The sequence below is a fragment of the Myotis lucifugus genome, unplaced genomic scaffold (assembly GCF_000147115.1).
Source record: "Myotis lucifugus unplaced genomic scaffold, Myoluc2.0 scaffold_120, whole genome shotgun sequence".
Classification (NCBI taxonomy): domain Eukaryota; kingdom Metazoa; phylum Chordata; class Mammalia; order Chiroptera; family Vespertilionidae; genus Myotis; species Myotis lucifugus.
In genome coordinates this window covers 3,354,634-3,378,160 of record NW_005871168.1, presented here as the reverse complement: position 1 = coordinate 3,378,160, position 23,527 = coordinate 3,354,634, and the positions used below count along the sequence as shown (strand labels likewise).

The 23,527-nt window shown below is 35.1% G+C and overlaps 1 protein-coding gene across 3 annotated transcripts in view; it reads left to right on the top strand.

Annotated features, from left to right (window-relative positions):
• Positions 1-23,527, top strand: part of ROBO1 (roundabout guidance receptor 1) — a 436,624-nt gene that overhangs the window by 264,336 nt on the left and 148,761 nt on the right. For all 3 annotated transcript variants that reach the window (XM_006093709.3, XM_006093708.3, XM_014460003.2), the window contains exon 3: positions 21,735-21,892. In XM_006093709.3, coding sequence (XP_006093771.1) covers positions 21,735-21,892 — 158 coding nt within the window. The remainder of the gene's footprint in view (positions 1-21,734; positions 21,893-23,527) is intronic.

Below are 23,527 nucleotides of genomic sequence, written 5' to 3'. Positions count from 1 at the left end.
TTTCAAAACGATGATTTTAAAACAAAAGTATCTCAACTAGGAAGTTGCAAAGACGGGGCAGAAAAATTTATTCAGGCAGACATTTTAATCAAAGAGGTATTTGTTAGACATGTGATTGAAAGTGTAGTAGGCCAAGCCATACAGATAATAACTTTTTTCCCTTTGAGCTCTTATCCAAGGCTTTAGAAGTGAGTTATGAAGGTAAATAAATAAAAATCAATAAGAGTTCTGTTTTTATTATTTCAATGGGAATTTCTGCACAGTCAAAAGCAACTTGCTGCAAGTTCAGCAGTTGATTAAGTTTAACCTTGATCCTGAGCCAGCAAGATTGGCTTACTTTCTATCAGCAAGGGATGTAAATTTAGTCGGACAGATTTTAATTGGCATTTATACAACATGTACACACAGATGCTGAATTCATTGAGAAATCCTGAGTGCCATCTGTTTAACTAGCTTTGCCCTCTATTATAGTACATGATAAAATGAGCCTGGATCTCCTTGGCTTGCTTATATCTTACACTATACACCATTCCCATGACTACCTTATTAGTGTGATACTGTGATAGAAATAAATGCTTACTATAGTAATCTAAAAATGTATGTTATTTACCTTTATCTGGATAATTTAAGACATTTTTTTCCTATTCTTTCCCTTAGTAAAAAGAACCGTCTTCATGAAGTGGCTTTTTCTACATTTAAAAAATAAGTTTAATTTATTATTTGTAAAACTGAGATGAATATATGTAGAATTAGAAGTACTTTTGATCAAATGCAAACTTATTTTCGTAAAAAATTTAATGTTCCTAATTTTTTAAATTGTTACTGGAGAGAGGGGGGAAGAGAGAAAGAGAGAGAAACATCAATTGGTTGCCTTCTGGATGTGCCTGACCAGGATCAAACCAGCAACCTTTTGGTGCACAGGATGCCACTCAACCAACTGAGTCACTCTGGTTAGGCTAATGTTTCTAAATTTTAAAAAAATTACATTTAAATAGTTATTGTAACCCCGTTGTGAAGTTTATTGTATCTTCTATATGTAATCAAAATTTTTGATTTGACTCATTTCCACATTTAAATCATTTGCCTTCCCTTCAAGGCTTAGAGTAGTTAACAACAATATCCCACAATGACCCCCATGTACATACCTGGAAGGAAGGTCTGAAATTTTCATATCAATATTAATCGGGAAATGCTCCTCTTTAAACCGTGGAGTTCCTTGTTTTATATAAATATCAATGATAGAAACACTGGTCTAAAATACACATTGGAAAAAATATAAAGTATACATTGATTCATTGATGAGGGGTTAAGATTGTAATCAAATTACAACTATACTTTTCTTGGTATATTAAGTCTTTTTTTTTTAAAGAAAAATCGCCTAAACCATCCAATTATTATTATTTTTTTTGCTATTTCTACTAAAATAAGTATTCAGTCTTAAGAGAGCTGTCACTTGTTATAGCTGTCACAATGACAGAATGAGCCATTTATTTTATCAGTAGAGGCCTTATATCTCTGTGACAGGCAGAGATTATGATGACATTGTCTTCAACCTAAATTCATGAGTCTGAGAATGAAATTCCTAAGCTTGAATGGTTTTCAAAACTGAAAGTAAACTAACAGATGTAGTATCAAATTTAAATGGCTGTTACAGGAATAGATATAGTCAATGCTTAATACAGTGATATTATTTAGTAATTTAATATAATTTCTTTCTAAGTATTGGGTTTTTGGGGCTGGCATAGGGGGAAATCTATGACTTAAACAGCCCCTCCCCAGTGAACCATCTTGAAGAAATCTTGTCATTTTCAAGGACTTTCTATTTAACTTTAAATAGATTTCTTTTTCAAAGAAACGCTCAATTTCATCTCTCTCTCTCTCTCTTTCTCTCTCTCTCTCTCTCTCTCTCTCTTTTAACTTAAAAGCTCTTTGTTATCTTTGGATTCTGTTCTAGTTGTCGGTAAATAATTACAAATTACTTAGCCTTGCTGAACTCAGTTTTCCCATCTGTAAAATGAAGGAGACTTCGACTAAAAAGATTTCTTAGTTTCTTCTAACTGAAACATTCCATTATTCAAAAAGATAAACATATAAGATAAGATCATAGAAAAAATTAGGCTGCCTATCTTTTATCTCTCTCGTGCCTCCACCAAGAGGATAAAACCCTGGTAAACAAATGCACCCAAGATAGGAGCACTTAAATGTATAAAAATGTCCAGAGTCCTTTAAGGAAGAGATCGACAGCAATCTTATATAATAAAAGGCTAATATGCAAATAGACCGAACAGCAGCATGACCGGTCCCTATGATGTGCACTGACCACCAGGGGGCAGACGATCGAAGTAGGAGGTGACCCCTGGTGGTCAGTGAACTCCCACAGGGCGAGCACCGCTCAGCCAGAAGCCCTGAGCCGGGCTCATGGCTGGTGAGTGCAGTGGCGGTGGTGGGAGCCTCTCCCGCCTCTGTGGTCTGACTGCCAGCTTAGGCCTGCTCCCCTAAGCCATCAGTTGGACATTCCCTGAGGACTCCTGGACTGTGAGAGGGCGCAAGCTGGGCTGAGGGACCCCCTTGAGTGCACAAATTTTGTGCACCAGGCCTCTAGTACAGTCATTAATAGGGGATGTTAACACCCCACTGACTTCCCTGGATAGATTTTCCAGACAAAAATTTAACAAGGAAATAGTGTCTCTATAGGACACACTGGGTCAGATGGATTTAATTGACATTTATAGAACATTTCATCACAAAGCTGCAAAATATACATTCTTCTCAAATACACATGGATCATTCACCAAGATAGACCACATGTTAGGGCACAAAAGAAGTCTCTATAAGTTCAAGAAGATTGAAATTATATCAAGCATCTCTCAAATCATAATGGAATGAAATTAGATATCAACTACAGTAAAAACATTCAAAAACATTCAAACATATAGAGGCTACATGGCATGTTATTAAACAATGAATGGGTTACCAATGAGATCAAGAAAGAAATAAAAAACTTCCTGGAAACAAATGAAGATGAACACACAACAACCCAAAATCTCTGGGATACAGCAAAAGGAGTCCTGAGAGGGAAGTTCGTAGCACTATCAACCTACCTCAAAGAAACAAGAAAAATTAATAATTAACTATTAAATCCTACAACTTAAAAAATTGGAGAACAAGAAAAGCCAAGAGTAAGAGGAAGGAAGGAAATAATAAAAAACATTAGTACAGAAATAAATGAAAAAGACTAAAAAAAAAAAAATCAATGAAACCAAGAGCTGGTTCTTTGAAAGGATAATAAGATTAAAGGACCATTAGAGAGACTCATCAAGAAACAAAGAGAGAGAACCAAGATAAATAAAATGAGAAATATAAGCTGAGAAATAACCACTGATACCACAGAAATACAAAGGATTCTAAGGAACTGCTATGAACCACTATATGCCAACAAGCTGGAATATGTGGATGAAATGGACAAATTCCTAGAAAAATACAATCTCCCAAAACTGAATCAGGAAGAATAAAAAAACCTGGATAGGCCCATAACAATTGAGGAAATAGAAGCAGTAATCAAAAAGATCCCAGCAAACAAAGGTCCTGGTCCAGAGGATTCACATGGGAGTTTTACCAAACATTCAAAGAACATCTAACACCTATACTCCTCAAACTATTCCAAAAAAATCCAAAAAAGAAGGAACACTTCCAAGCTCTATTAAATATATATACATACTAGAGGCCTGGTGCATGAATTTGTGCATGGGTATGGTCCAGCCGGCCCGCCCCGAGGGGGCCCGATTTGGGCCGGACTGGTAGGCTGGGAGCCACGGTCATCTGGCCGGCCTTGCCCCAGATTGGGGGGTGATCGGGGGCGGGGCTGGCCGGGGGGAGGGGCCTCAGCAGTTGTGGTGGCCTATTGGGGCCCTGAACAGGCCGATTGGCCACCGCAGTGTGCATCATAGCGACTGGTCGTTCCGGTTGTTTTGTGTTCTGGTCACTTGGCTTTTATATATATAGATTTTTATTGATTTCAAAGAGGAAGGGAGAGGGAGTGAGAGATAGAAACTCAGTGATGAGAGAGAATCATTGACCAGCTGCCTCCTACACACCTCCTACTGGGGATTGAGCCCACAACGCTGGCATTTGCCCTTGACTGCAATTGGACTGGGGACCCTTTACTCCCCAGGCTTATGCTCTATCTAGTGAGCCAAACTAACTAGGGCCCAAGCTCTTTTTATGAGGCCAGAATTATCCTAATTCCAAAACCAGATAAAGACACTACAAAGAAAGACAATATCCCTGATGAGCACAGATACTAAAATCCTCAGCAAAATATTAGCAAATCAGATCTAGCAATATATTAAAAAGATCATACACCATGACCAAGTGGTATTTTTTCCAAGGATTCAAGGGTGGTGATCGCCAGGGGTGTGGGAGGGGGGTGGGCTAGGGGAGGTCAATGAGGGAAAAAGGAGGATATGTGTAATACTTTCAACAATAAAGACTTAAACAAATAAATAAAAAATAACCCTTTATATGACTCAAGTTTTTGCTCATTGCTTCACGATGACTTTAAGTTCAGAACTTCATTTCTATTAAATTGTAGGTCATTGTTAATTAAAAATAAAGTGAGTCCTTTTGCTACTTACCTAAAGATATATCCTAAAGAGTCAAGAAAGCATATTTATATGTAGAAAAATGTTTTATAACTTCTTTAACAGGAAAATATAACCTTCCTTATTACTGATAAAGTAACTATCCTCATTTTGAAAATACATGTAAATTTCAGTTTTGTAGATTTTTAATGGAATTAAGCTTTTTAAGTCAATTACACATGATTAAAGACAGAAACACAAAATTAACTTAGCATCAAATTTACTTTAAAAATCCTACAATTCACAATGTGAAAAATACTTAGTTTTCTCCATAGGAAGTTTAAGTAATACTGATTCTAAGTATCAAACATTACTGAGGCTTTTGAAATTATAATGTCACTGTGTTTCTTTTTTCAAAATGAATTATCATTACTTGCAACTTAGATGTTACACTGTGAGTAACAATTTTTATATGCCCTTTCAATAGTTGATAAAGTATATATTATTAAATAGTCATAGCTAAAGTTGTCATTTTAGTTTTTGTTCCAACACTTAGTTAAAGAAGTGTAGATAATGAGAGGGAACTTGTATTTCATTTATGTCAAAGAACACAGCAAATATTTAACAAACAGGTTTATCAAAATATTTAAAATGTTGACAAGAACTTTATGATAATCAGAGACTTAATTGACTAGTTCTAAACTACTTGGTCAATAAAAATAGTAACAAGTTCAGCACCTAGAAAATAAAAAAGATTTAAAAAATAATGAAAAAATTAGGAGTTCCAGCTGCTCCTTATGGAAAAACAAAACCTTATACATTTGTCGAATTTACAAGAAATGTTGCAGGTCCAAAGGGGATCTGTTAAAAAGAAAAATAATTCAAGGGTTGACAGCATTGTAGAGAAACTCAGAGGATTCTTTGTATTTATTTAAGTTTTTTGGAGTTGCTAATGATTTTATAGTTGTTTTAAGTTGGTTGTGGGATTTAAAAAAAAAAAGAACACAAAAAAACTGGTAGCTAACCTGGTACCAAGAGCCATTTGTTCCTCATTTTAAGCAGAGATCTTAAAATCTCCAGAGAAATCATTTGGCTCTTTTTACTCATTAGACTGCATTTTTGCTTATTTGATTCTGTTTTGATTATTTAAGATTATACTTTGTTCCATTGGGCCTTAGATAGTTTACTGAACTCAATAAGGTTAGTAGTTATATTTGGTGTGGATTATTTTTCTTTCAGTTTTACAATCAATAATATAAAACATAGAATAATCAGGTTAAATTTATGAAATTTAACAAATTTAATTTAAGCCAATTAAATTCGTGTTTATTTATGAAGTTCTATAGTGCTTTTTACATTGGCTGAATGGCAGAATGAGTTGCTAAATTCTTCAAGCTGATGACCAGATTCATGGGAGTGGGGGCTTTATTTAGGACAGTGGTCTTCAAACCAGAATGCCTGTACTTTCCAAGGTGTATGGGAGCATTCATTGTTCCTTTGCAGTTTTCAGATTCTCACTTACTGTATATCACTTCTAAAGCTGGTGGGCCTGAAAATAGACTTGCTGTGGGATTCCCCTGTCCCATCTCCTTTCTTGTTTACCTTTCCTTCACTTTATAAACAAAATTCATACTTTTTAGATATCCAGAATATTTATGCTGCAACTGCAGAAGTATATAAACCTCAAATATAGGAGCAGTTCCACAGTTTTTTATGGAACAGAAAGAGGTCATTTACCCAGAGCTGGCGGAACCAAACACTAGAGAGGAAGAATTGCAGTGGAGAAAGATGCTATTTTATAATGAATGGCACCACCCAGGAGAATGGGAAGCTGATGCTCAGAAGCCCAAACTCCTTGATGGCCTAGAGGTTCCAGATTCTATAGGGCAAAATCACAAAGCACCATGGGTTGGGGGTTCAGGGATGTACTGGAAGCTGATTGCTCAATGGGGAGGTAAGAATAATAAAACATCTCTTCAGGTCTTGAGGACAGCTCTGAGGTCTATTCCAGAGTCCCTCTGCCAAGTCTCATGGGAAAGTACCAAGGCGGTGGTTCCTCCTTAGGGCTCAGGAGCTGAAACATAACTTAGGTCAAGATGTTATCTCGAGCCTGACAGAGGTCCAGACCTTATCAGGCTTGGGCTACTGTCCTCTGCTGACTGAGGGGTTGCTGTTTATCTGAGGAAAAGACTTGGGAGGGGGAGAGAGAGAGAGAGAGAGAGAGAGAGAGAGAGAGAGAGAGAGAGATTGATTATTTCTAGAGCCAGGATTTGAAACTACATATTTTTTAAAACTTGATTTTAGGGAGAGAGAGAGAAATATCCATGTGATAGAAACATCTACCCGGGATGAAACCTACCACCTTTTGGTGCACAGGACAGTGCTCAGCTAACTGAGCCACACTGGCCAGGGCTTAAACAAAATTTAATCAAAGTCATTAGGATCTTCAGTTTAGGTTCCTTATTTCAAAGCTAAAAACGGTATAGGCTGATCAATAAAGAGCAACAGTAAACCTTTCAAGCATAAAATCATAGTTCATAAGGATAATCTTGAGTGGGAATTGTAAATACAAGTTCAAAGAGAAAAATGAATAACAACATTTACAACTTAAAAAAGAGTTTACTTATACATATATTTAAATGGACCCTGGTGGGCATCAACTTAATGGTGGACTTTATTCATCAGGTGTACTTAGAAGGGGAACAACCATTTTATTTTGAATTTAATGTTTATGATATGCCAGATACTTTTAATTTTGCAACCACATAAAATTTTAGTAAGAGAAAAGAACATGGTCATTCAAATTATTGGAGGGGACACCAGTAAAGGGCTTGTGAGGACCAATGGATAAGGCCTTCTCTGGTATAATTAGCCAGCAGCACATGAAATATTTTTAATATCTAAAAGAGTTAATGATCTTATAAAATAATAAGTATAAAGTATTCTTTAGTTGTTGCCTTTGGGAGGCAACTTTGGCCAGAATTTCTTATCATTGCCTCACTGGCTGGATTGCTGAGTCAAGGTGTTTTGCATACAGTAAACTCACCTGAAATAACACTGAGGTACAGGTGTAGAACTGTGGAAGATGTGCTTTTTGTAGCACGGAATCAGCCTCTATTCCAGTCAGTTTCCATTTCCATTATCTGATATAAAAATAGAAATGCACAAATAACACTCAGCAATGATTTATAATTAAATATTAATATTTTTGATAAAACATTTGTATTGTTTTATCTTGTGCGATATTTTTTTCTTTTGATTCTAATACTTCCTGAAGAGGCATACATTTTATATAGCATAAACAGTGTTACTGGTAAAGATAGGGTCATTAATAAGGTTATAAAACAATTTGCTTTTCTATTAATTTAATCCCTAGTACCTTTAGTCAGGCCTTGGTAGCATTTCTTCTGTGGTATTTAGACTTACTTTTTCCTATCACTTAAATATTCTTTTCAGTTGGTGGGGGGGAATGTTATAATTGATCATCCTTTAAAATATATATATATATATATATATATATATATATATATATATATATATATATATATTATTGATTTCAGAGAGGAAGGGAGAGGGAGATACAAACATCAATGATGAGAGGGAATCATTAATGGATTGGCTGCCTCCTGCATGCCCCACGGTAGAGAAGGCCACAACCCAGGCATATACCCTTACCAGGAATCGAACTGTGACCTCCTAATTCATAGGTCGACTCTCAACCATTAAGCCAAGTCAGCCAGGCATAATTGACCATCTTATGCTGCACAAAGGTACATTAGTGAGAATAGTTTTTTACATTATTATTATGAATCCAATAGCAATTTTCTCTAGCCCTTCCCAATTGCCAGGGAGGTTTTAATGAGATCAGTTTAAACTGTGAGGATTTTCCTCCCTTGAGACTGTTACCATTAGACTCCCCATAAAACATGTAAACTCCTTTTAGCCCTTGAGCCCTTGAGCCCTTGTCCTGTTCAGCTGCTGGCATCTTGAGCTTGAGAGGGTAAAGAAACACCTGATGTATATTTTTTCCAACCACCTTTTTCCCCCCCAGCAAGTATTTTAATGAGAGAACATTCAAGTCTTTCTAGGCACTTCTAAATTATGTGTTTATGAAAACAATTATTTCAAGAGCTAGTCCTACTATGTCTGGTAACTGATTGTACAACCTTGAATCCTTTAGTTATTGGCTTCAAGTGCTCATCTGCAATTGGGGGTGCAAGTGGGGAGTTTGCTCTTAGATTATATAATGTATGATTTTATAAGTTATAGCAATGATTTGCAATCTTTTTCAACTCATTGCACACATAAAGTAATTACTAAGATTCTATGACACATCAAAATATTTTTTTTTTGTGATCTGACAAAACAAATAATTTTTTTTTCATTCATACCAGATGGCTATTGTTGAATTGGCCATTTTCACTTTTTTTTTTTTAATTTGATAATCTAAGGGGAAAGAGGTAAGTGCCCCTGGCTAAATAGTCAGGTATTGCATGTTTAAATTTATTTATTTATTTATTTGCAGCACACTGGTTGAAATTGATGAACTAAAGTAATATAGGCCTATTTTTTAAAAAATATATTTTATTGATTTTTTACAGAGAGGAAGGGAGAGGGATAGAGAGTTAGAAACATCGATGAGAGAGAAACATCGATCAGCTGCCTCCTGCACACTCCCCACTGGGGATGTGTCCGCAACCAAGGTACATGCCCTTGACCGGAATCGAACCAGGGACCCTTCAGTCCACAGGCTGACGCTCTATCCACTGAGCCAAACCGGTCAGGCGATATAGGCCTATTTTAAGACATTATTTTAAATTTGAGGGATTCAGAACTCCTCCACATATCAGTTTCATGTGATGGTGAAAGCTGTGATGGTTATAGGCACCAGAAACACCAGAGCTGGTTTTTTGTCAGTCTTGTAGGATAGAATTCAAAGGAGTGACAGACAGCAGCATTGTAGTAAAGCAAATTTATTAAACAATATACATGCAAAAAATGAAATTAGACCACCTTCTTACACTGCACACAAGGATAAACTCAAAATGGATTAAAGACTTAAAAGTTAGATTCTAAACCATAAAAAATCCTAGAAGAAAACAGAGACAGTAACATCTCTGACATTTCCCTTAGAAATATATATTTTTCTGATATATCTCCTCAGGCAAGGGAAACAAAATAAAAAATTAAAAAGGGGACTACATCAAACTAAAGAGTTTTTTGCATAGCAAAGGAAACCATCAACAAAATGAGAAGATAAACTACAGAACAGGAGAACATACTTGTTAATGATACATCTGATAAAGGGTTAATATCCAAAATTTATAAAGAACTTATAAAACTCAACACCAAAAAAAATCCAATTAAAAAATGGGCAAAAGTTCTGAATTAACACTTTTTCAAAGAGGATATACAGATGGTCAACAGACATATGAAAGGATGCTCAGTGTCACTCAATCAGAGAAATGCAAATTAAAACCACAAAGGGATATCACCTCACACCTGTCAGAATTGCTATCATCAATAAATCAACAAACAAGGAGTGTTGGTGTGAATGTGGAGAAAAGGGAACTGTTGTGCACTGTTGGTGGGCATGCAGATTGGTATAGCTACTGTGTAAAACAGCATGGAGTTACCTCAAAGAAATTAAAAATGAAATTGCCGTATGAACCAATGATTCCTCTTTTGGGAATTTATCCAAAGAAACCCAAAATACTAATTTGAAAGAATATATGTATCCCTATGTTCATGGCAGCATTATTTACAATAACCAAGATATGGAAGCAGCCCAAGTGTCCATCAGTAGATGATTGGATAAAAAGTTTTGGTACATTTACACAATACAATACTACTCTGCTGTAAAAAGAAAGAAAATTTTAAACTTTGCGACCTGGAGAACATTATGCTAAGTGAAACAAGCCAGTCAGAGAAAGACAAATACCATATGATTTCACTCATATGTGGAATTCAATGAAGAAACTGAACTACCAAGCCAAATAGATGGAGAGCAGATAGACAGCTTGGGGATAGAAGGGTTGGGGCTAAGGAGGAAGGGATTGAGCAAAAAAAGAGAAAAAATGAGAGTGAGAACTTGTGAACAGCAATGTGGTGATTTCGGGAGGTGAAGGAGGAAGGGTGGAGGTTGTAGATGGCATAGAAAGGATAAAAGGTGGTGGAATAAATTAAATTTAAAAATATAAATAAAAGCAAAAAAGAAAAACAGGAAGAAGCCAGGCAAGCAAATTTATCAAAATACATCTGGCATAAAGTGCAGATGGGCTCTCAGCTAATCTGAGTGTGAGCCTGGTGAAAGTTCAAGGGTTTTTATACTTTTCTGTCTGCAGGTTTCAAGGTTCCTCTGCCAGATATCTTGGGCACTGACTAGATTTCAAGGTCCCTCTTTTACTTTGTTGTGGCTTTTCTTGGGATGTTTGTACATACACCTGCTTATCTTGGCAAGTCTTAAGATGGCTGACTTTTTTTTTGTTTCGTGAGTGAGATAAAATCCCCTTGTGTCCTTCCCCCTTCTTCCTTCCTTAGCAGTTCCATGGTTATTTAAGCTATGTATTCTCTGGTTAGGGAGGAAAGGCATTAGCCATTTGCTCTCAAGTGTCCTTGGTTGGGGAAGATAAAAGTCTTGCTGAAACTGGCTGCAAGCTGTTTGACCTTGTTTAATTTACTTGTCTTAGTTTCACTATTCTACTTGCCCAGTAATTTTCCTAGCTTATTACTCTCTTGTTACAAGTGTATTTTAAAATGTACCACAGTGAAGTTGTTTTATACACCGCCAAGGAGATGCTCAGGTCTGACAATCTCTCTTCTAGGGGCCAATGGAGTTCAGTACTGAAAGTGCAGGCTTTGGTATCCAGCTGAATTCAGTTCCAAATCCCAATTTATCAATTACTAGCTGCATAGATTAAAGCTTTAGGAGCTAGGGAAATTTATTTAAACTTTCCTTTGTAGTTAATATTTCTGCAGGACAGCCCCACGTGGGGAAGTGAAACAGTATTGCTTTTTATCTATTTTGTATCTTAAACTTTTGTCTAAAATTTTAATTGATTACAAAGCACTCTGTGACAAATGGGAAAAAAGGGACAAAAACACACACACCCACAAACATCAACACACCCTGAAATAGTCCTTTAAGATCTGTCTTGTTTATCTTATTAGCCACCACCTCCTAACACAATACCTAATGCTTTTACTGAATGAATAAATTCTTATGAATTGTGTGATCCAGCATTTTCCAGGGAACGTGATTATGCTTTAGAGCAGGGGTGGGCAAACTTTTTGACTCGAGGGCCACAATGGGTTCTTTAACTGGACCGGAGGGCCAGAACAAAAGCATGGATGGAGTGTTTGTGTGAACTAATATAAATTCAAAGTAAACATCATTACATAAAAGGGTACGGTCTTTTTTTTTTTTTTTTTTTAGTTTTATTCATTTCAAACAGGCCTGATCCAGCCCGCAGGCCGTAGTTTGCCCACGGCTGCTTTAGAGTTTGCAAACCTCTGACAATGTGAACCCTCTGATTATTTTAATTATGTAATGGCATTTAACATGTCATTGATTCTCTTACACTTAAATAGTAGTCTCAGCTTAATCTATGGCAGTCCTGAGAAATACCCTATAATGTTTTGAGTTGTTTTTATTGTCCAAACTCAATGACTGAGTGAATTTTTATTATAATTTGCTGCTAAGTTATTAGTGGCCATATACAGACAGTCCTCGGGTTACGTTGGACTCAATGTACATCCTTTCGTGGTTACGTCGCCATCTCCCGTTTATTTATATATAAAAAAAGTTCCTTCATTTCAACGTATGTACATATGTGCTTTATGTTTTTTTTATTATTTATTTACCACAAGTAAAGGTCAGGAATTGTTATCTTTCTTTTAAATTTTTTTACTGTTTCACTTCATTACTGCTGTGTATGTGCTCCATGTGAGTGATGTAGGTGCTTATGTAGGTGGGTTCCGACTTATGGCAAAAATCGTGTTATGTCATACTGTAGGAATGTATCTCTGATGTAACCTGAGGACCTACTGTGTGTGTGTGTGTGTATCACACATACCCATTAATCATATTTGTTTTTATATAATAAAAATGTATTAGTTTTGTTTTAATTTTTCCATCAGTTAAAATTATATGATGTGCATCAAACTAAATAAAATTTGTCATCCTAAAAATATAATGCAGACTAATTGATCAAAGCTAATCAGTTAGCAATTAAGATTTGGAATATAGTAGTATAATGTCTAAACAGGTTAAATACTAAGGGGCAGAATTTGAAACCATATTTTTTGATCAATAAAATGGTTTTTATAGTATCCTTACACTCTCAAATTATGCCATATATATGTTTTCCTATTATTCCTTATGGGAGGGTTCATTTGTATATTGTCTATCTACCCTCCTATACCTCAAAAATACCATGTTCAATTACTCAATTAAAAAAACACACACATAAAAACCTGGATATCATTATTGACATCTTTCTTTTTGTCAATTTATCCTTTCAAGACATCATTTTGATTCTAACTCCAATACACACGTCTACTCTTTCTCCGTTTGCCCCAAATCGTGCCATCATAACAGTATGAAATCCTGATCAGTTTCCCTTTAATTACTGCAGTAGCCTAATTGGACTCTTCACTTCCATTCTTGTGTCTCTTTTCCATTTCATTCAAAGAACAACTATAATGAATATTTAAATATGATAATTCCATCCTGAGACAGCTGTGCCTAATAGCCACTGAAGTGGCTTCCTATGGGAATTAAAATTAAAGGTGACCCTTGATCATGGCTGCTGTGTCCAGCCGATCTGGCCCCTTACCCCTGCCAACCTCCTGTTGTAAGGCTGTCAACCTGTCCCACTACACAGGGTTCAAGTCTTTCCAATTCCATTTTTACTGTACCATGTTTTTCTTCAACCTGAGTGATTTCCTCTGCCTGCAGTGCACTTTTCTAGGACAAGTTTTACTCAGTGTCAGGCTTCAGCTTAGCGTTCCTTCACCGCCAGTCTAAAGAATGTTCTTCCTTAGTTTCTCACACACATCCTCTGCATTTCCTCAGGGCACACATTGCAATTATAGTTGTATATTAACATGTGGGACTGAGTATTGTCTGTTTATTCCCCTTTGCACTGAGCACTGTGAGTATAGGATTCATGCCAGTTTTAGTACTGTCCCATATATAATACCTAGCACACAGAAGGTGTATTATAAACATTGGCTATGTCTTGGGCATTGTTCTGGATGCAGGATATGTAGAGTGATCAAGGCAAAGACCATGCTCTCACGGATCTGGCATTATAATACAAAAAGCCAGACAACAAATTAATAAGTATATTCCTCTGATCAAGGACTCTCTTGGTTCAGGGCGCTAAGCAGAAGATTATATTTTGTAAAAGAGCACATGTCTGTCTTGCCCCAACCAGGGACCCTGGCTCAGATAGCCTCATCTGTCTGTGTTTTTTTAACCTGCCAGGCTACTCCCAAGTGTGACTTTTGCGCTGGCGCTTGGAAACCCTCATCAATGCCATTCTTTGTCCTCCTTTCCATTTGTACTGGCAGCTGAGAAATTTGGCAATTCCTCACAGTGACTAATAGTAATACTTCTTTGCAGATGTAATGCTCCATATAAATGGCAAGTCCTGTACAAACACCAAATAATTAGTCTTCATAATAACCCTAACAAGATATAGTGTAAAACATTCTGTTTTGAATGGAAATAACTGAGTCATTGGGAATGTATCTATTAAAATCACAGCGTAGTGGAAGGATGTGTGTTGTGATTCTTAAACTACTGTTTTTTTACTCCTAAATAGTAACATATAGTAACATAAAATGGTGTTTTATGAATGCTGCACTTTTTCATTAATAAATTTATTTAATTTATAGTTTAAAGTGTGTATAATGCAAACATGTATTAAGCTACTAACATCTTTAAGTTAGAACATATGATGTGAGCAACTCAACTTACTTTGGCAGTACATTTTTTATGATCTCCCAGACTTCAAGTCTGCTGACTATTAACTATATATATGTTGATCTTTATTGGCATACACCTTTCTCTGGAATACATTACAGATTATAACTGAAATCTAGTATGCCAAGCTTCCTTTCTCTTTGTCTTGATGACTTAGTACCATTGTAATGAACACTTAGCAGTATCTTATACAAGTGTTGCTGATTCCGGAAGTGAAATTATGAAACCAAAACTGACTGCAGATAGCCAAGAGGGCTTTTCATTGGAAGTGCCCTTATGGTGTTAATGTTTCTGTAAAATGGGAATGTGGTTTAAGCTTGGACCCAATCTGGAGGTAATTCTAACCATTAAAAGACCAGGAATGGAGTGTATATGTTATTTTGAAAGCCAGCAAATAAATTATTGTTAATTACTTTTATTCTGGCAATAGTTTCTCCCTCTATTTGCGATGTTCTACACTATTTATTCATGTTCCTGTTGACTGATGTCTGACATCCTTCCATAATATATAACTTTTCAGAATGTATAATATTTTTAAAGAAAAAAGTATTACTTTCCTAGGGTAGGGCATAGGAGGTTTGTGACATCTTCAAAGCTCTAGTAATTAGTGCTTCTGCTAGCATATTTTCTCCTAAGATCTTTACCGCAGCATAATTTAATGTTTAAAAATAAAGTTGCATGCTATAAAAAGCATAAGTAGAGATGACATAATTATTGAAGAGGATTTATAGATATATTGTATCAGTTTTTAAAAAGTAAATATGTATATTTAAGAAATGGTCATGGTTAATTACTAACTTTATACAGAATTGATGTTTGCATGCACCGTTTTAAAAATCAAATTCCTTAGCTTTAGATAATGATTGTATAAGAGGAGAATACCTGATGAAATGTTATTTTACATATCATTTTAGTTTGCCCTTCAACAAGTTAAGGTGTATTTCTGTGTAATCACCCTTTTGGTCGTAATGTTTTTAAAAGTTTGGAGTTATTATTATATTTTAAGAAATGGTAAAGAATTTGAACACATTTGTACCCCAGATAACACTTTGCTCTTCTGGATAATGCTGTGAGCTTACAATGTAGGAATGTCAATAGTTATAAAAGCCTTTATGACACACTTTTTTATCTTGCTCCCCAAACTTAATACAAAACAACCTGCAATAAAACCCTGCTATATTGCCATTTTGTGATAGGGTAAAGATTGTTACTTGACAGATGTCAGAATTTATATAAATTTCATTTCAGGGAAAACGACAAAGTTGTAGCATGATCCCAGGCACAAAGTACATGCTCAGTACAGATGTATTAAATGAAAGGATGATAGTTATTTTGATTAGATAGCATCTATTTATGTCAGCAGGGGCATTCAATGTCATAGATGTGAGTAATTCTCTACTCAAAACTAAAGAATAAGTAAGTGATTAATAATTTTGAAAGCCATTAAAGTGGCCCATTGTAACAAAGTTAAGCTGTTACTGAGCATCTCTAAAGTTTCTTTGTCTTGGGAATATATTTCATTTATTTCTTTCCTATAATATACCCTATCTTTAAAGAATCTCATTGATTTTTTCTTTTCCAAGTTGGCAGTTTATTATTATTTGCTGCAAGTTTTCATGGACAAAGTAGTCTTTTAGTAGAAAAATAAATAAAAATTCAGTACTGCACAGTGATGGCGAACCTTTTGAGCTCGGCGTGTCAGTTTTTTTTGAAAAACATTAACTCTGGTGCCGTGTCACATATAGAAATTTTTTGATATTTGCAACCATAGTAAAACAAAGATTTATATTTTTGATATTTATTTTATATATTTAAATGCCATTTAACAAAGAAAAATCAACCAAAAAAATGAGTTCGCGTGTCACCTCTGACACACGTGTCATAGGTTCGCCATCACTGGCATCTGATCTTCTTGTTTTTCCCAGATACTTGCTAGTAATTAAAATGCCCATATTTGATTAAAACACTTATTATTGTGCAAAATTTTTAGTCATTTTGTTGCTGAAATAAAGTAGAATCTTTGAGAAGAATTAGCATGACATACATTATCAGAATGATGAGTTGTAATTCTTAACATGCCCATGAAAGTTTGAAGTGGCCTCTTCCATATGTGGAAAAATCTGCGGAAGCACAAGAATGCAGACTGTGTCAGAGTTAGGCAGTTGACCATCAGAATGGAAATTTCTCACTGAACTTCTTTTCCAGTGGGAAGAGGCTGATACATAAATTATATCATCTATTTACAATTGTGAACATTGTCTTGTTAAGACCAGATAGGTGGCTACATTTGTAGACAGGAGTCCTTGGTGGACTGGAGATCTGTGGTCTAGCTCTCCTGCTATTCATCCATAAAATGAAATGAATAAACTCACTTTATCATAACCTGTGATTTGGACTAAGTGAGTAGATGAGTAGATGCTTGGCATGGTTCTGTAGAGGTTCAATAAACATTGGCCATTGCTAACATTTTTATCATATTGTTAACATTACTATTATTATTACTTATGCAGTGTGCTCCACTCCCCTCTGAGGAGCCTGAGATTCTTAATTTCCAAAAGAAAAAGTTTGGAAATATCCCTCTGGCCCCTGACTGCATTGAGATTCTGTGTTTCATGAAGCCGAAAGCATTGTAGTTACAGATGTTCACCACATGATTAGGGAACAAAATTAATTTTAGAAACACTTGAGCCTTATCAATATTGAGTAATTAGGAGACTTTAGTGCACTGAGGTAAATCCACAGAATACTGAGCCTTCTGCAATAATGGAGTGGATTTGTTGGAAATACAATGAATTATATAGGAGAATTGTTTCTTATGGTAAATTGTGACATATGTGTGTGTGTGCATATATATACATATTATATATATATATATATATATATAATATATATATTAAAGCAATTCATTACAAATCAGGATATCTACATGTTCTTTTGGTCTCTTCCTGACAAATAACCCAATCTAATAATGTTTCTTGGAACTCAGTTGCCTCTATTTCTTGGGATGGATTAGATGTTGTCAAAGACCTCTACCTGTTTAATAACCTTATGTTTCATTCAGTTCTAAAACTTTCCATAGTGTTTTTAAAGAGTGTTACAAACATTAAAGTCTCCATTATACTTGAAATAATCTGTCTTTAACATTTTTTCACTCTGCCTCCTGTCTTCTCAATATTACCCAAATAAATTTCAAAGTCGCCACTGAATTTTAGAATCCTTTTCTGCAAACACATTTACATATTCTGAGAATTGTATTAAATTTATATTTCACTTTTTAGAAACACAAATGATTATATGTTTTGTTTCAAATGATAATTTTTATTACAAATTTTTAATATTTTTTAATTTTTTATTTTTTTTTAGTCCTCACTGAGGATATGTTTTTATTGATTTGAAAGAGAGAAAGGGGGGAAGGAGAGAAACATCATTGATTGGTTGCCTCCACCTGCACATGGTCCTCCCCTAGATCAAAACCGAAACCTAGAATGTTCCCTGACCTGCAATCAAACCTGTAACTATTCGGTTACAGGGCTACCTTCCAACCACTGAGCAACACTAGCCAGGACAATTGACCAATTTTTTAGACAAAAGCTTCCAGGAGCCTGGCTAGTGTGCTCAGTGGTTGAGCCTCAAACTATGAACCAGGAGGTCATGGTTTGATTCCGGGTGAGGGCATATGCCCGGCTTTGGGCTCAATCCACAGTGGGGAGTGGGTGGGAGGCAGCTTCCTGAAATCAATAAAAAAATATTTTTTAAAAAAAGCTCCCAGAAAATTAAAAGATTTATTGAAGCTTATTATGCTTTTTCTAATTTAACAGAATAAAAAACATTAGGAAATGGTTGAGCCAAATTACATGTAAAACCTGTAAATATGAAACAATTACATAAATATGGAAGCAATATTAGAGTGAACTATGGTTTGTTTTATCACCATTTTAGGTGGTATCTACTTGGACACATTATAGATGTTATTTGCTCTGTTTCAAATTATATTAAATCCTTATTTCAAAAGTGAGTTCCAAATTTTAGAATTTCATGCTATTCATACAATTTCATGCTAGCATAATATATGCTTTGATTAGTAGGGATGTTAGAGAAGAAAAGGAGAGGCATTTTTCCAAAAAGGGTCCATATTTGAGAATACTTACAGATTTCACTGGTCTTTCTGCCAAGCTGCTGCCAATCATTTGAATTCAGTTTTCAAAAAATATATTTTTATTGATTTCAGAGAGAAGGGAAGAGGGAGAGAGAGATAAACACATCGATGATGAGAGAGAATCATTGATGGGCTGCCTCCTGTACGCCCCCCACTGGGGATCAAGCCCACAACCTGGGCATGTGCTCTGACCAGGAATGGAACCATGACCTTCTGGTTCATAGGCTAAGGTTCAACCACCGAGCCACATCAGCCAAGATGAATTCAATTTTTAATTACTTAAATACACACATTAATTAAGAAAATTGGATAATTTAACTAAAAGTTCATATCATTTTATAATGTGACACATACTGTTTTTCCCCAAATATGTTCAGGACAAGTTTAAGGAAGAAAGGTTGCTTTTATAGAAAAGGGAAAAAAAAATCTTAAATTCACAATTGTATGCAGGGTTGCCTTTAGCCATAGGCAATACTAGAGTTTTATGCTTTACAGCTGCAAAAATAATTACATGAACGTTATCTAAGCAACAATCTTTAATGGATTACATTTTGTTAGCTTTTCATTATATACTGAAAAACTCAAATAACAGTAAATTGAAAAGAAATTTTGATTTATCTGACTTAGACCTTTGATATTTTTGAAAGACATTTTATTATTCATTGGTTTATTTGAGATCTAATCTCAATTTGTAAAGAAGACATAGTTTTACCATTGGTTTTAATTTTACCAGGTAGAAACATTGTGCAAATTATTTATTTTTACTTGAAAAGTATTTTACTTTTGTATTTTTCCAGGGCCTTAAAATTTTTCAATGGTGATATCTTAGGTTAATAATGTGATACAGCAAAGACACACACTGTAAAATTCAGTCCATTTGCTTTTTGTATAAACCTTACGTTTTATTTGTGGTGCATTTGTACCATCTAATTGTAATATAAATTTATAAATAGTGAAAGTCTTCCTACTCTTTTTTTTATTACGTGGTAACAGCAGTTCAACTAGGTTTACCTTTGTGTCTATGTATTTTATTAATAATGTTCAGCATTGAAGTTAGAATTACTAGTGTGGTACAGTCATATTTTCATATTTCCTGTTCTTCCTTTTACTTTTCTTTCCAAAAACGAGCACATAAGCCATCTCTTTGAAGTAGTACTTTCCCAGTGTTCACATGGTCATAGTGTACCCAAGTTTTCTCAATATACGACAAAAGTGCTTTTGTCTGAGTGGATGCTAAGGCTTAATCAGATTATGCACACACTTAGTTGGTATGGAGGATGGAAAAGTAGAGAATTCCAAGAGAAAAATATACAATTTTGTCAGCCTCTAAGTTTGTTCGAGGTTTTGAAACCAAAGTTTAAGTGACTTTTGAAATAACAGTTTCAGCACAAGTTTTTCACAGTATTGTACATTTTCCATGAAAGTATTTTTAAAATACTTTCATTGGGTGGAAAGACACCCATTCCAGTACAAAATTATAGTATCAAATATTCAATTTAATAGATTTTAGTAGATTTTAAAATGCATCACTTCAAATCTGTGCATTTAACATAGTAACAAACATTTTAAGTACTACCTCAAATTAGATTACTAAAATTATTCAGATTTTATTGTACACTGGGGAATAATGGAGTAGGAGAAAGATACTAACATGTTTAGACTTTGTATTGAGGTATGTATCTCCCTGCCTGCTTTGTAAATAGGGAGAGGTTGTGTTCAAGATTGCCTACCTAATAAACAACAGAGTTATGGTATGATACTAACTGATGACAAATCATTCATGATTTATTTAATTTAATTATTTTTATTTTATTTTTGTTTAATCCTCACCGGAGGATATGTTTAGAGAGAGGAAGGGAAGGGGGAGAGAGAACATAAATGTGAGAGAGAAACATCCATCGGTTGCTGCCTCCCATACATGCCCCGCCTGGGACTGGAACCTGCATGCCAGGTATGTGCCCTGACCTGGAATCGAACCCACAACTTTTCAGTGTACGTGATAACGCTCCCACCAACTGAGCCACCCAGCCAGGGCATGACTTCTTTATGTTAATAAGATACACAGGACAGTTTTATTCTGAGAACTATTTTTGAAATGCATATTTGGTTTATTTTCCACATTTTATTCCAACAGATACTAAGTGAATAATACTGCTAATTTTATGTATGTTAATATTACCTTAGTAGTCCAGTAATAAATTGTTTCCTCCTCTAAAATATAGGGTTAATAATGTAAATAGGGTTAATAATGTCTCTCACCCTGAACAGATTTAAGAATTAAATGAAATAATATTTACCCCCCTCCCCCCCAAAAAACACACACACACTCAAAACCATTAAATACAGAACATATAAAGTGATATTGTTGGTAGCAGTACAATTATCATCATTGTTACCTTCTAATACTTGCCCTCACTCAGTGCTAATGGAAAAAAACCACAGTATTTTGAAGATGCTCACTTTGTAAATATGTCTAAAGTTGTTATATTGAGCATATTTAAATTGTAAAGATGATATATTATACATTAATTTGAGATAGTTTTAAAATATTTCAATTAAATGAATATTTGGAAATATATTTATTTTTCCTTTTAATATTTTGGTTTACATGTGTATGTAATTCATTTAATAATAGGAAGCATCATCCTAATGTGTTATGTAAGTAAAAGGAAGATTCTGTTGTATTCATTAGCACATGGATGAGAAAATGCAATCAGAGAAGAAAGCAAGTTAAAGATAAGCCAAATCCAAACTGTGAGGGAACTAAACAGCAAAATACTCTTTCGCATTGGCCTATGAAGAATATCCAACTGCCCCTGCTGTGTATGCGTAAGCTCTGAGATCTCCATTAAATTGCATATGTCTGTAAGTAGGTATAGATTCTCCAAAATGCACGGAGATAGCTATCTGTAGTAGTTTATTATAATAAATGTCTCTTTTGCTGAACTGCAGTGATAAGGACTGTATATCTACTATTGCCTATAATGAGTTACTCTTGTCCCTGCAGTACTACGGGATGACTTCAGACAAAATCCCTCCGATGTCATGGTGGCAGTGGGGGAGCCCGCCGTGATGGAGTGCCAGCCGCCACGAGGCCATCCTGAGCCCACCATTTCTTGGAAGAAAGATGGCTCTTCACTGGACGACAAAGATGAAAGGATAACTGTGAGTACCGAGTTCAGCAGTGGGGTCACCTCCAGAGTTCGCCGTATATGTCTCCACCAAAAAAAGAGAAAAGTGAAGTTTTTTTTTGTTTGATTTTTTTAAAATAAAAGGTTGCAATATCTCCCATTTTTATTTTTATTTTAAAATAAGTATATTTTAATTCTCCCTGTATTAACATGAAAATAAGGGAGGAAAATGCATGTCACTTAGTTTGAAGATTAGTAAAAGAAAAATATAATTTATGTGGTAATGTCTAAAAGTTAACTAATACATAGTTTTATGTATGACTTAATTATTATCATAACTCAGGGTATATCAAATTTCCATGTGTTACAATAAAAGTTATTTTTAAAAATATCAGGTCATTCATAGAGTATGTTTCCAGTAGGCCTCCTAAAAGTCACTTCCGGATTTTTTCCGTTTCTGCTTTTTAAATTACTGTTCTGTTCTGTAGAATAGTTCAATATTGTTTCTGAACAATAAAATCTCACCTGAATGATGCCTAGTGATGGATTTACTCATTCCCAAAATAAAATCATGTGACTAGATTATTGGATTTAAAATTCTATTGTGATATAAGCAGAATAGATCTGTAGTAAGTAATGATGCATTTTCCTCTGGCCATCAGTGATTCTCTGCGACTACTTTTTCTTTGCATTTTTGTATTGTGAAAGGTATTTACTAAGCCACCTGAATAACCAAGCTCTTGTTGACCCTATGATTGTACAGTATTTCTCTTTGGCATGTTCTTTGTTCTGCACACACTCTCTGTCCATTGTGAAGTCATTGGTCAAGTTACTCTGGAGAATCTGTGTGCTATACTTGTAGAAGAACAAGGTTATAACACAGACCACATATTCCTAATAAATGCTTGCACTACTTATTTATAGATTAGCATGAGAATTAAGTAATGAAGAAGGTAGAGGTGTTTATGGGAGACAAAGTTTTAGGGACCTTGAAAGAATATCAAGTGTTTTTCCTGTATTGAACTGAATAAAAATGAGTATCTCAAAGGGTTTTTATAATTTGAGGAATTGGGGTAAGAATAGCCTAGCTCTACTTTTAATCATTCTTTTATAGTTCTACAAAGTGAACTATGTGGAAACATTGGTTTTGGGAAATGAAGTCAAGAGCACAGGGGAATGGAACAAATGTTTCTTTTATTACTGTTAACAGATTCCTTTAGATGTATGCATGATCAAGATAATATTTTTCTTGAAAAAAATATTTTAAGTCATTTAATGATAATTGCCTATAACTCATTTCTCTGACCTAATGATTCATACACACTAAAACCATTATCTTTCTCCCTCATGTCTTTCCTGGTGACCAATTTGTGTTTAATACAAATTAATGTTAAAGATTTCTGCATTGGCACCCAGCAGGTGTGGCTCAGCGGTTGAGCATCGAGCCAGGAACCAAGAGGCCACTGGTTCATTTCCCGGTCAGGGCACATGCCCGGGTTGTGGGCTCGATCCCCTGTTGGGGGCATGCAGGAGGCAGCTGACTGATGATGTTTCTCATCATTGAGGTTTCTATCTCTCTCTCCCTCTCCCTTCTTCTCTCTCTCTAAAAAAAAAAAATCAATAAAATAAAAATTTCAGCATTGGCGATGCAGCATTGAACAGCTCCCAA